Source organism: Lampris incognitus, chromosome 11, assembly GCF_029633865.1.
Source record: "Lampris incognitus isolate fLamInc1 chromosome 11, fLamInc1.hap2, whole genome shotgun sequence".
In the NCBI taxonomy this organism is placed as follows: domain Eukaryota; kingdom Metazoa; phylum Chordata; class Actinopteri; order Lampriformes; family Lampridae; genus Lampris; species Lampris incognitus.
Genome location: NC_079221.1, coordinates 6,927,524 through 6,941,171, shown reverse-complemented (window position 1 = coordinate 6,941,171; position 13,648 = coordinate 6,927,524). Strand labels below are relative to the sequence as shown.

General features: G+C 46.2%; 2 protein-coding genes across 3 annotated transcripts; both read left to right on the top strand.

The window, feature by feature from the left end:
- The first annotated feature begins 3,613 nt into the window (after positions 1–3,613).
- On the top strand, positions 3,614–5,614 carry cldn10b (claudin 10b). Of its 2 annotated transcripts, none has more exons than XM_056289074.1 (5): positions 3,614–3,833; positions 4,668–4,829; positions 4,920–5,001; positions 5,097–5,201; positions 5,464–5,614. In XM_056289074.1, the coding sequence occupies exons 1-5, from the start codon at positions 3,614–3,616 to the stop codon at positions 5,612–5,614; spliced, it is 720 nt and encodes a 239-aa protein (XP_056145049.1). The 2 variants fall into 2 exon arrangements, with proteins under 2 accessions (XP_056145049.1, XP_056145048.1); XM_056289073.1 differs by having other exon boundaries at positions 5,458–5,614.
- Positions 5,615–11,019: 5,405 nt separating this feature from the next.
- Positions 11,020–12,628, top strand: LOC130120509 (claudin-10). The gene is made up of 5 exons (XM_056289072.1): positions 11,020–11,289; positions 11,599–11,760; positions 11,862–11,949; positions 12,090–12,197; positions 12,294–12,628. The coding sequence occupies exons 1-5, from the start codon at positions 11,058–11,060 to the stop codon at positions 12,487–12,489; spliced, it is 786 nt and encodes a 261-aa protein (XP_056145047.1). The 5' UTR covers positions 11,020–11,057; the 3' UTR covers positions 12,490–12,628.
- The last annotated feature ends 1,020 nt before the right edge of the window (positions 12,629–13,648 follow it).

The following is a 13,648-nucleotide window of genomic DNA, read 5'->3' as shown; positions in this document are numbered from 1 at the left end:
CCAACTATTATTCAATGATTCCAAAGTCTAGGGTTTGTAAAATAACATATCATTTGACAGATCTTTTATGAAATACCATCGTTTGTTTTTATTCTGGGCAGTGTCTGAAATTGTAGTCTGATTTGCTTTTATGTAACTGTGTATTGATACAGATACAGATACCATTATTATCAAAGAAGGCTGAATCGGTTCACCTGGATACAATGTTTATTGACTGATACAATTATTATCAAAGGTTGAATCAGTTCATCTGGATACAATGTTTACTGACAGATACGTTTCATAAACATTGTATCCAGATGAACCGATTCAACCTTCTTTGATTTTCTTACCTGGATTATTGAGCATGCATCAAGACATGCATATTGTATGTTTTGCATATTTTCTCATGCTGTAATTTATGGCGTTATCAGCAACGTGGTGTAGACTTACCCTAAATATGTCTCGGCTGTGAACTGCACAACATCGGCTCCAAACTACATGTCAGATCTTGTAGACACCCATTCAACTCTTGCGTAAGGTTTTTATGAAAATATCTAAAGCTGCAGATAAAATACTAATCAGAACTGCTTTTTGGTGGTAGATCTGAGGTATAATTTTGCATTTTTTTATATGGCCGGCTGTTTTCTTTCATCGGGGAACAGTCATGTGATTCATTGTGAAGGATTAAAGGTGGAGGTGGTTCTTCTCTCTATGATTAACTTATGAATATTGACACACATTTGGCAGAACTCACAGAAAATGAAGTAAAATCCATTGTTCAGTTTTCAGAATATTGCTTTAAATTTCACGATACAGTTTTACATGGAACAAACTCGGGGGGGGGGGGGACACTCGACGATATTCATTTGTGTTTGAGGCGGGAGCAAAGATGTTTGTATTGACAAATGTGTAATCCCTTTGAGGGAAATATCAAACTGGGAGTGACTGACTCACAGACGTTCTTTTATAGGCCCAGTAGAGGAATGCAAACAGCTCTATTAAATAGACGTAAAATTGAAAACTGGAAGTCAAGGGGAGGAATCCCGTCCAGTCCTACACAACAATAACTTTTTCCAGCCCTTCTTGCAAAAAGAGAGGAAAAAAAATGCACAAGCAGAAGCATTTGGCAAAGCACACACCGCATTTCCTGTCGACATATACCAATATGTAACAAGTTTTTACACACTGGGCAGATCCAACGGGAAGTTGTTTGGAAGTGTGAAATTGGCTGCTGTTGCCTCCCTCTTTGGTGTTTTACTGGAGTGTCTTGAGAGTAAAAGCACATATATGGAGGTACATTTAAGCGAACTCGGCAGCACGGTAGAACAGTGGTTAGCGCAGTCGCCTCACAGCAAGAGGGTCCTGGGTTCGAGCCCCGGGGTAGTCCAACCTTGGGGGTTGCCTCGGGTCGTCCTATGTGTGGAGTTTGCATGTGGAGTTTGCATGCACAGTCCAAAGACATGTAGGTCGGGTGAATCGGCCGTACTACAATTGCCCCTCGGTATGAATGTGTGCGAGTGTGTGTGTTGGCCCTGTGTGATGGCCTGGAGGTCTTTCCAGGGCGTCTCCCCGCCTGCCACCCAATGACCGCTGGGATAGGCTTCAGCATCCCCGCGACCCTGAGAGGAGGATAAGCGGCTCGGATAATGGATGGATGGATGGATGGATATAAGCGAACTCGAACCTTCATCCTCATACTGTTGCCCGGTGTTTGTAAGGGATTGTTCTCTACTTGAGATCTTGTAAACTTGATACTGCCGTGACATCAAATGACAACCGATTGAAGCTGTTATTGTTTTCTTGATTGACACCCGTGAATTCTTATGCCTTGCGACCTTGAGAGTATCCAGTGTGAATGAGGTACCCAGTAACTCTTATGTGTGTGCTGATCTTTCGGTTTACATGTGGATGATTAGTAAGTTATCACTGCGATTGCAAACCTTAATTGTCACTGTCGATTCCTCGGCTAATATGCCCCTCCATCCATCCATTATCCGAGCCGCTTATCCTGCTCTCAGGGTCGCGGGGATGCTGGAGCCGATCCCAGCAGTCACTGGGCGGCAGGCGGGGAGACACCCTGGACAGGCCGCCAGGCCATCACACAGGGCCCACACACACACACACATTCATATCTAGGGGCAATTTTTAGTACAGCCGATTCACCTGACCTACATGTCTTCGGACTGTGGGGAGGAAACCAGAGCACCCGGAGGAAACCCACGCAGACACAGGGAGAACATGCAAACTCCACACAGAGGACGACCTGGGACGACCCCCAAGGTTGGACAACCCTGAGGCTCAAAACCAGGCCCTTCTTGCTGTGAGGCGACTGCCCTAACCACTGTGCCACCGTGCCACCCTAACATGCCCCTATTTTGTAATAAACGTGGCTTTAATGTATTTTTCATTTTTTATCTGTGCACCTTCTTAGCCTGGATTACTGAACTGAAGATAGATGTTTATTAAATGCAGTGCACGTGAGAGTGCCTTGATAAGGTTTTTGTATCTTACTTATAGCTCCTTTTTCCTGTCACCGGTCAACTAAACCTTGAAAACAAGGAGCACCTTGTGCACAATGCACAGAGTGGAAGTCAAAAGACGAGAGACAAACTCCTTTCCCTTTTCTCAGTGCCTCGGGAACTTTGGTTCCATCTAGCGGCAGATGTACTGTAACAGCAGAAACTGTGCATGGCCATGTGCAGCCAAAGGATGGGGCACTAACTCAACTCATAACGCAGAGAAAGGTGGAGAAAAACTTGAATGAGTCCATTGCGCTCTCAGTGTTTCGTCAGTATCCTGTTCCCATTTTCCGTTGGTAGAGGCCGTTTGTGGTGTCACCCATGTCGTTCCTCATCTCTAACTTTATTAACGCATTACTCACCATTTGGCAGCAAATCCTCCCCCCCCCCCGTGTCCCAGAGACAGCTGACAGGTGTGAGCGATGCGCACTTAATATGTCATCTTTATCTTGCTATTTCCGCCGTTTGAGAAACTTCTCGCTCGGCCACTCCCCTTGTGAGTTAATTATAGGGGACAAGACAAGGGCGGACGCTGTCCCCCTCCCCAACTCTCCCACTCTCCAGTCAGTGTTCTCTGTATGCCCCCTCACCTGATTATTTTAAAAAGCATCACAAGCACGATTCACCACACACAGATACACACACACGCTAACATGCACACGTACTAGACACAGCACACACGCAACACACACACACACACACACACACGCAACACACTCGCATGTGCAGTTGTTTCCTACAATGTGAAACAGCATCATCAAGTTACCCTTATTACATCCACAACTTTTGACCCTCTTCTACCTGCTGCCGTCTCCATCACCCATCACAGTGAGTCAGAGTGACGCGTATAAGCTTAGGGGGTGGAGGAAGATATATAAGACCACTGACCGCTTGTTGATGTTTAGGGCCAAACCCCTCCCAACGGAATACATAACAGACCACAACACATTAACTTTGACCATCAATCCCGGCAAATCTATTTAACTTACTGGTGACGAATCCTGGCTCTCTGTTCAACAAGCCTCGACTGAGCAGGGGGAACCTGTAATCCTACTTGTGGTCCCCACCAACCTCGAAAGCAAGGACCCGGCAGACGAGTAACCTCGTCCGACATGAGTAGCATGGCCACGGAGATCCTGGCTTTTGTTCTGACCACCTCTGGATGGGTGCTAATATCGTCCACCTTGCCCACGGACTACTGGAAGGTATCTTCTCTTGACGGGACCGTTATCACCACAGCCACCTTCTGGTCCAATTTATGGAAGACCTGCGTCACGGACTCCACTGGAGTTTCCAACTGTAAAGACTTTCCCTCGATGCTGGCATTGGACGGTCAGCTCTTTATTCTATTTCTTTTTTCATTTCTTATTATAGATGAAGTGGAACAATCTTCTGGGTCGTTGAGAGGTGACTGATTGTATGGAGTTACAGATTTTTGTCAAAATAGCTTCATTTTAAAGTGTTGAGTCAGTTCATGTGTTCTACTGTTTGTTTGTTTTTTGGTTTTTTGGTCAGATTATTCACAATTATGACACTGATTAATGTTAGAAGGGACATGTTGTAAGCCTCGTGGAGGTTATCCTGCCAATTTGTGATGCAGACAGTAGCACTGGCCTATCTGTCGTGTCCTAGCCCATGATGAGAGTTGGGTGATTTGCAGCCACTTTACCAAATTCAAACTTTCGTCAGAGTTCAAGTTGAAGCTCATTGCCGGTCTGAACTTTTCAGGGCTAATAGACGTGTCGAAGCCCGAAAGCGAGTCGCTCTCCCGGGAACAACTCATTCACCTCCAAACATGTCAATGTTTAGCCTTAGTTCTTGGGACTTGAAAGCAATAAATGAGATTTACTGGGAGCTGCAGGCTGTTTCCACCACGGTTGAATAATTTCAGGGGTTAACCACCAAGGTAATATTTGCCTCTAAATCACATCTCAATGGCAGGGCTCACACAAAAGCGGTCATCACCATAGTATGACCACCTTGAAAACAATAACGGTTACTGCAGACAAATTGTCCTTTGTGCTTTGTATGTAAATTTATCCTCATCTATCGCAGTTGCTGACCCTGTGCAAGTCATGGGGACATGAGGGTGTGAGCACACAGGAAATACAAAACCACAGAGCTATATACCTCCAATAAGCTGACCCCGGTATTTTGTTCTTCCAGCTTACATTCAGGCTTGCAGAGGATTGATGATTGCGGCTGTCTGTCTGGGTTTCTTTGGTGCCATCTTTGCCCTTGTTGGGATGAAATGCACCAAAATTGGAGGAACTGACCAAAGCAAGGCCAAAATTGCCTGCTTTGCGGGTGTTAATTTCATCCTCAGTGGTAAGTGCACAGTGATACTAGAACCATCTGTGTAACAGCACTCTCTTTCGATCCTTTCGCACCCAATATTTGGTTTCTTCTTCTCCCCAGGCCTCTGCTCGCTTTCTGCATGTTCCATCTATGCACACCGAATAACATCCGAGTTCTTTGACCCCATGTTTGTGGCCCAGAAGTGAGTTACCTTTCTGACGCATCATGTCATGCTGTTAACACGGCTCTGCAGATCAAGTCATTGCTGCTGTTGGTTAACTTGCTCCACGTCTCCAGGTACGAGCTGGGTGCTGCTCTGTTCATTGGCTGGGCCGGCTCCATCCTCTGTATCCTAGGGGGAGGCATGTTCTGCTTCTCCATCGCAGACACTGTCACCAAAAGGTGCGTATGGGGCAAAAACACAACAAACCAAATCTCCCTACTGCAACTATATTCAAGCCTTTTACGCGTGTTGTCAGCATTCTTGCATTTAAGTGGCCCATCTGGCATCAAGAACTACAATGTGCATGTCACACAGCAGATAAGAAGTTGTGTACTTTATATGGAAATGGGCAAACACTGGGAAGCGTGCATCAATTTTGATGATTCGTTTAGGCTTTTGATTTGCCAGTGAATCCACATTCCGTCTCTCTTACAGCCATAGTCGAGTAAGCTATATCTACAAAGGCGCCGCCTCCCACTCCCATATCACTTCCAGCACAAGAGGACAAACCAAGACTATAAACCAGAGGCCTCCACCCGGGTACAGCACCTCCTCCAGAATGCAGCACTTTGATAAGAACGCGTATGTGTGAGGGGATGTGAACATAAAACACTTTCTTGGACGAAGGTGCTGACTCATCTTGACATGTATTTGCAAAGGTTATACTGTTATATTAAAATTGTGGCTTCCGCGCGGACAATATAGCAGGTTTTGCTGAGGTCGACTACTGGTGACTCGACAGCAATCATACATGAAACACTGTGCATGTTTATTCCCGAGGGCGAGGTTTAAAACGCGGATGATGGAGTTCACTATCTGGTCTCCGGAGACCTGCATTTTCTAAACAGCAATGCCATCTTCCTACACAATATTACAGGATTATGCACGTGTTAGGCTTTAACAAGTCCATGTAAAAAAAAAAAAGTGAACTATTGGTGCAAATAAAAATCAAATGCATTTGGTCAAAAGTTTTTTTTAAATGTAATGCATGCACAGTTCAACTTTTGATTGTTTTCCAGGTCTTTTTATAACTTTGTGTAGTAACAAAATGCGCAATGCACCATTGGTGCTTTGAATTCTAACTGTAGCCCCCCCCCCCAACAGTTGTTAATCTGTAATGACGGTATTTAAAACTATGTCTAACACAGATGATCTTGCTCTCAAACCTCCTTTCCGTTGACATAACCATTAACTAGAATCTCGTGATGTGCATACTCTCGAGCAAGGGAGTCGAAAAATATGAAGTTCTGTCGTTTTGCCCAACTTTAAAGACCACGATTTAAAGTCCGGCCTTTCCGGTAAAACCTAGACTTCTACCAAAGTCACTGGTCGTTTCCCTTTACCTATTATTCATTCTCATTTTATCGTTTCGGTCGACCTTCGTTATTTTTTTTTTTATTTATGTATTCAGTTTTCTTTATTTTGCACAGCACTTTCCAACTGTAGTTAAATAAAGTTTATTAAAAAAAAAAAGGCTGTAACTTGGAGCGTCTCATTTCCTTTGTTTGTCCTTGCAGTCGGGACGTGGCGTGCATGTATATACACACTATATGAACACACAATGTTGCTCTTGGTAAAAAAAGTGAAACACCGTTTGAATATAAATATCATTTATCATCCATCCATTATCCAAACTGCTTATCCTGCTCTCAGGGATGCTGGAGCCTATCCCAGCAGTCATTGGGCAGCAGGCGGGGAGACACCATGGACAGGCCGCCAGGCCATCACAGGGTCCACACAAACACACACACACACACACACACACACACACACACACACACACACACACACACACACACACACACACACACACACACACACACACACACACACACAGGGACAATGTAGTACGGCCGATTCACCTGACCTACATGTCTTTGGACTGTGGGAGGAAACCGGAGCACCCGGAGGAAACCCACGCAGACACGGGGAGAACATGCAAACTCCACACAGAGGACGACCCGGGACGACCCCCAAGGTTGGTCTACCCCGGGGCTCGAACCCAGAACCTTCTTGCTGTGAGGCGACCGCCCTAACCACTGCGCCACCGTGCCATTTACATGCAGTGGATTCTAATTATTTTATTTTGTTCAAGTGTGGGATCGGTTCTATGAACGTGTGACCATTCAGAGTAAACACTGAGCCTGCTTCTGGTCTTCCGGAGTTTACCAAAATTAAGAAACTCATTTGATTGTACTCAGCTGGGACTATATGTTACTGCAAAACACAAAATCGCTTCCAGTGTGGGAAGACGGCGGCGCGAACTCACGTTTGCAGCAGGCTCCCCCTGTACCGACTATGCAGTGTCTGTGTCCGCGTCTACGTCTGCTTCTAACCCAGACAGCATCCGGATGTGGGCCACTTCAGGAAATGATGCGGCACTGACGGCCTTCTTCTGGCCCTGACAAAATGGATGTGAGCCTGAAGTGGCCCACATGTATAATAGCAAATATGGCCCAAATATGCCAAATCAAATGTGGGCCTTTTTTGGCAAAGATGCGGTGCTCTCGGCCAGGGGTGAAAATCTGATATCAACTTTGGAGGGGACAATTACATGAAATTTTCTCAAGTGCAATTCCTGAGGGGGACACCAAAAGTAGTGCTGTAAACCAGGGGCGAAATATTGGGGGGGGGTATATCATATTTTTCCCAGGATGGTGGGGGGGGGGGTCGTGTCCCCCCTGTTCCCCCCGGGATTTCCCGCCCATGCTCTCGGCAACATGTGATCTGGATGTGACCCTGAAGTGTCCCGTGTGGTAAATGGTGAATATGACCCAAATATCACAAAACAAATATGGACCACCTTTGGCAAATATGTGGCACATGCGGCATTGCTATGGCTTGGTTCTGGCCCAGATCTGGCAAACAGCAGCGGACCGCCCAAGTGCCATCATTCCACGCGGTTTGTGGGCCGGGTGAATGTGTCGGGTGTGGGTCGGGTCCGGGCCACAGCACCTTCGCTATCTGGGAAGTTTGTGTCATCGTGTGAAGTTTTTATTTTGATCATTGATTTTATTTTTTATTTTTTTCATTTAATGGCTGGGAGGGCTTGGTCCTGTGGGCCCAAGGGCCAGGGCCCTGCCCGGAGCTTGGCCCAAAGAGCAACACTGGGAGCGGTCTGAGAGGAAGCGGAAGCGGGGCAGGCTAAGCTAACCTAGCCGCTAGTGTAGCTGACTAACAACTGTGTAGGGTCTGTGGGTCTGCGGGGTTTCGTTCTCTTCTTCACAAGAAAAAGAAAAAAACACAGGCAAGAGTCACACAGCTTGTCCTCTGCATCTCTGCATACTACTACTACTACTACTACTACTACTACTAATAATAATAATAATAATAATCTACTCATATACTTTCGTAATGTGTGTGTGTGTGTTAGTAAGTGTAGATAGCGGGACCGAAAACTAAAGCACTTATGATCCTAATTCTTTTTGGAGGTGGTAGGTATTGTTCCAGAGAGGACCAGAAAAATAGCAGAAAATTAAAATAATTATAATTATGCATAATTATGCAAAATATGCATTTTTGCAAAAAGGCACTTATGATCCCAATTTTTTGGGAGGTGGTAGGTATTGTTCCAGAGAGGACCAGAAAAATAGCAGAAAATTAAAACAGTTATGCATAATTATGCATAATTATGCAAAATATGCATTTTCTAAAAATGGCTTAAAACCACTTTTCTCGGCATTTCAGGTGATTCTGAGCATTTGGGGGGAGGGAGTTGGAGGGGGAGGAGGTTAGCTGGCAGGATGAAGAGGCGGGAGATTTAGACGGGCGGATAACCAAACCGCTACATTGTAGCGGGGCTCTTCAAGTAATAATAATACAAAACCTCACGTGGACCGCGTGAGGAGACGCCATTAAAACCCAACCCTCGCACGCTGCCCGTTAACCCGCGAGACCAGCACGCGCAGAGCCCCGCTGAGGCTAGCATGAGGCTAATTCAGTTAGCCGTGAATAACACGGTCTCCATCCAAACCGCAACTCCTTTCTACAGCGGGGGGCAGACCGGTAAGCTCTCCAGCGCCTCGCGGCACTGTGTGGCGCGTGAATCACCACAGTATAACTAAGTAAGCAAATGAAATGAAGAGATAATGAAGAGAGAACATGACTCACCGAGGCGAGGCCCACAGGTGTCACACTAAACAGCGCCCCCCGGGGAACAAAACGGTGCGCGTTTAAAACCGCTCGGGTGGAACCTATTGTGCGGGTAGGAACTAATTTTGGGGGACGGTCGCAACAATTAAAAAAGATTTCAGGGAACATAAAGAAATAGAGTAAAATAAGAAACGTGGCTTGGCCAGACCAGCCCATGCATCATGGCTGCATGTAGAACCTGATAATGTAATAAATCCCCGATAATGTAGCGAATTCGGGGGACAACGCAACCACAGGAAGTGCCGCGGCCGGGGCGCGAACCCGTAACGCCCGCACCGCAGGAGACATCGCTAACCGCTAGACTAAAGGGTCAGACCCGCAAGTCAGCGGCCAGCGTGTCTTCTTATCCGTGCACGTTACAGTAATAACCCCGATAATGTAATAAAAAGCTGCTCTTGAGTCCATTGCAAATGCAATAAAACCTGATAATGTCATAACTTCCTGATAATGTCATAACTTCCTGATAATGTCATAACTTCCCGATAATGTAATAAAGTGCATTTGCACGTCCAACTTTGACCTGTTGGCGGCGCTAGAGCTCTGGAGCGAGAGTTGCCAACACAGTATCGCCACTTGAACCCATTAATAGGTGGTCTGCTGTTAAATTATTACAATACTGGGGAATTATTACATTATCAGGACCTGCAAAATGAAGGCTAACCTGACCACGTAGTAACCTCCTGTCAATGCAACACTTTATTACATTATCGGCAAAAAGTTTATTACATTATCGGGAAATGCACCTTATTACGTTATCGGGAAGTTATTACATTATCGGGTTTTATTGCATTTTCAATGCCCTCAAGTGCATTTTTTATTACATTATCAGGGTTATTATATTATCAGGGTTATTACATTATCTGGGTTATTACGTTATCGGGGGGGATTTATTACATTATCAGGGTTATTACATTATCGGGGGGGCGGATTTATTACATTATCAGGGTTATTACATTATCGGGGGGGTTATTACATTATCAGAGTTATTACATTATCTGGGATTTATTACATTATGGGGATTTATTACATTATCAGGTTCTACACTGCAGCCCGTTCTCCTGGGCAGAGGACTTTTTGGATTGTGTTGCTGAATCAGTGGCGGATCTAGAGATTTTTTCCCTGGGGTGGCAAAGGGGTGGCAAGACTGTGTCCCAGAGGTGGTTCTGGGACACCCCTTTGCCACCCCGTAGATCCGCCCCTGTGCTGAATGGACTGTGTTGCTAACTGAATGTGTTTGTGTGTGTTGTTTTTTGTTTGTTTGTTTGTTTTTTTGCGGCTTTGTTCTCTCCTATTTTGCATGTTTTGGGTGGTGTCGTTTTGGGGAAATTTTGAATATGTGTTTTTATGTTTTCGTGTTGCGCTGCTGTGGGCTGGGAGAAACCGGTTTCATTTCTTTTGCGTGCACAAGTACATGACTGAAATGACAATGAATTGTACCTGATTCCTGAAAAGAGATTTGACAACTTCAAGTCTTATATAAAGCGCATGTCTTATATACATGTGCTCTATTGCCTCGCAGCTCATTTGGTGCGCTACTTGATAAATGTAAATTAAGTGACTTGGGAGTGGGGGGGGGGAGTTAGAGAGGCAGACCGTCTTAAGCGGAGGCCACACTCCTGAGAGTTTACAGTAAACATCTTCCATGCTGACATGCAGCCCATATCAACACCGACGCCACATGGCGCAAACAAACCATGTCATCCTGTGGACGCACACGGCTGTTGTGGCGTGCTGAACTGAAACAAGAGGCGTCAGCGTCCCGCAATCAACCGGGCGAACGCCTACTGTGAGTGTGTTCCCCGTGTCCGCCGATCTACCACCCAACACCTCCGCACAGGAGCTGCGATAGCTGGCCACCCTCCGCCTCCGCTCCCCCGGCAGAGATGAGAAAAAGCCTGGTCCAAGTTTTCGGCTTCCTGATCTCGACACTGGGCTGGTTGTTTGTACTGTGCACCATGGCCATGGACTACTGGAGGATCACCCAGATCGGAGGACAAGGGGGGTCTTTCATCATCAAGGTGGCCTGGTACTGGTCTAACCTGTGGAGGGACTGCTTCACCGACTCCACGGCAGTCACCAACTGCAGGGACTACCCGGTGCTCTGGTCCGTCACCGGTACGTGCTCCGCCTAAGGAATAACGCTCGCAAATTTGATCCTCTGTGTTACAGTGTGCGTCAACATAGACGCAGGACGGAGAGATTTGTGGTGCATTGGCACTGGGCTCACTCTGAGGCCATGAATACTGAAAAGGCCTCCGGATGAACATAGTCCCTAAATTGCACGTAATTAGATGTCACACTTGTGCCGGCACCATTTTCTAGCTTCGGGAGAAATACGACACCGTGCTAAAGTTTGAAATTGGGCCAATAAATCACTTCCGGAAGATCTATTCATTCAAATTACCATTGTCATTATTTCCACAGCTTATGTCCAGGGAGTGCGAGGCCTGCTAATGTGTGGCTTAACACTCGGGTTTTTCGCCGCCGTGTGTTGCTTCGTTGGGATGGAGTGCACTTATATCGGCGGGCCAGAAAAGACCAAGGACAGAGTGCTGCTTGCCGGATCGGTGTTTCATTTCGTTGGTGGTAAGTACCGAGACCCAGAACCGTGCTATAGCCTTCCGCGCATGACAGAAATGTTTTGACCCTCACCCTTTCCTGGTTTCGCCGCAACCCCTCCCACACAGGTTTGGCGGATATCGCTGCCTACTGCTTATACATCAACAGGATCGCCAGGACGACCTTTGCGGCCTCCTTGGAGCGCGGAGTTCTGCGGTACGCTTCACTGAGCCGCGTGGCTATTTACTAAAAGCTGTCAGATCATGAAACGGTCCAGAAGAAGTCTTCACTGTATGTTTGCATGGCACATTTCAGTGAAACTATGCCGATTTCCCTTACTTGTGATGTAATCCCAGGTATGACATCGGAACGCCCATATTTCTCGGGCTGGTGGGAAGCTTCTTCATTCTTCTGGGGGCCGTACTCTACGCAGTTACAGTCTACAGAGTAATTTTCCCAGAAAGGTAATATATATCGTTGTCAATTTTTACCATTGTTTTCCTCAGAGTGGGAAAACTTGCATCACACTATTCACTCTATCAATATTTTTTGCCTTGCAGGACAGCGATGTACGTCTACGGTACGCGAACATACATGGACCCCCGTTCTGGCGGCGTGACACTGTACCCCGGCTACTACGGACCATCCAGGCAGTACGGATCCTACAGGGGCGCAGGAAGATCCATCAGCTCCAAAATCTCTAATATCTCACGGACGACACCGGAGAAACTGTCAGAAAGAGATGCATTTGTGTAAAGAGAAAAAAAAAAAGAGCTTTTATATTTTGTATGACTACAACTCTGAGAGTACATTCACCAGCATGTGTCATAGACAAGATGAGGCCTGTGACTGGAAATGAGGACAGTAGTTTTTGATTGTCATGCCATTTGGTACTTCACACTGAACTATTGTAAGTTATTTGATGTTTTCAATATGTGGCCACTTTTCATTGGTAAAAATAACATAGGATATATTTTTTTTCTGGGCGGCACGGTGGCGCAGTGGTTAGCGCGGTTGCCTCACAGTAAGAAGGTCCTGGGTTCGAGCCCCGGGGTAGTCCAACCTTGGGGGTTGCCCCGGGTCGTCCCCTATGTGGAGTTTGCATGTTCTCCCCGTGTCTGTGTGGGTTTCCTCCGGGTGCTCTGGTTTCCTCCCACAATCCAAAGACATGTAGGTCAGGTGAATCAGCCGTACTAAATTGTCTCTAGGTATGTGTGTGTGTGTGTGTGTGTGTGGGTGGGTGGACCCTGTGATTGCCTGGCGGCCCGTCCAGGGTGTCTCCCCGCCTGCCGCCCAGTGACTGCTGGGATAGGCTCCGGCATCCCCGCGAGCCTGAGAGCAGGATAAGTGGTTCGGATAATGGATGGATGGATATTTTTTCTACTTTTGGTCTCTTTGTGCATTATAACGCAGTAATTATGATCAGTCATACACATGTAATGTTTTGAAACACTGTCACTGTGAACTTACAAATAAATATTACTGTGCATGTCCAACAATGGGTTTCTTTCTATATTCTGTAGCACAGAATTTAGTAACGATACCCAAATCTATCCCCAGCCTTCCCACATTAATTTAACCGCAGTTCCAATTTCAACACGATCATACAAACGCAGTAAATCTAGCATGTATTATCAAAGTGAGAGTGCAACAATCCATCCATATCTTGGTTCTCGGGAGCAAATTACGTTTCTCAAGATTTCATTTCCCTCGATTACTCCGAGTCGTTTCACACGCCATCTGAAATGAGACGCCTCGAGCGTTGGCAAAACAGCAACTGGCGCTAAAGGGTACACAAAACTTCCTTCATGGTGGTAGGCGGTGGGCCGTCTAACCCATAACAAACACGGCATGTCGTCAGAATGACCTTCACAAAACAAAAGGAACAACATCACAGTCCAAAGGAATACGCTCA

Coding starts and splice junctions, on each gene's coding strand:
- cldn10b (XM_056289073.1), top strand. CDS start 3,614: ATGAGTAGCATGGCCACGGAGATCCTGGCTTTTGTTCTGACCACCTCT. Junction 3,834..4,667: donor CTCGATGCTGGCATTGGACG/GTCAGCTCTTTA, acceptor TTGTTCTTCCAG/CTTACATTCAGGCTTGCAGA. Junction 5,202..5,457: donor GCAGACACTGTCACCAAAAG/GTGCGTATGGGG, acceptor TCTCTCTTACAG/CCATAGTCGAGTAAGCTATA.
- LOC130120509 (XM_056289072.1), top strand. CDS start 11,058: ATGAGAAAAAGCCTGGTCCAAGTTTTCGGCTTCCTGATCTCGACACTG. Junction 11,290..11,598: donor GGTGCTCTGGTCCGTCACCG/GTACGTGCTCCG, acceptor TTATTTCCACAG/CTTATGTCCAGGGAGTGCGA. Junction 11,761..11,861: donor GGTGTTTCATTTCGTTGGTG/GTAAGTACCGAG, acceptor CCTCCCACACAG/GTTTGGCGGATATCGCTGCC.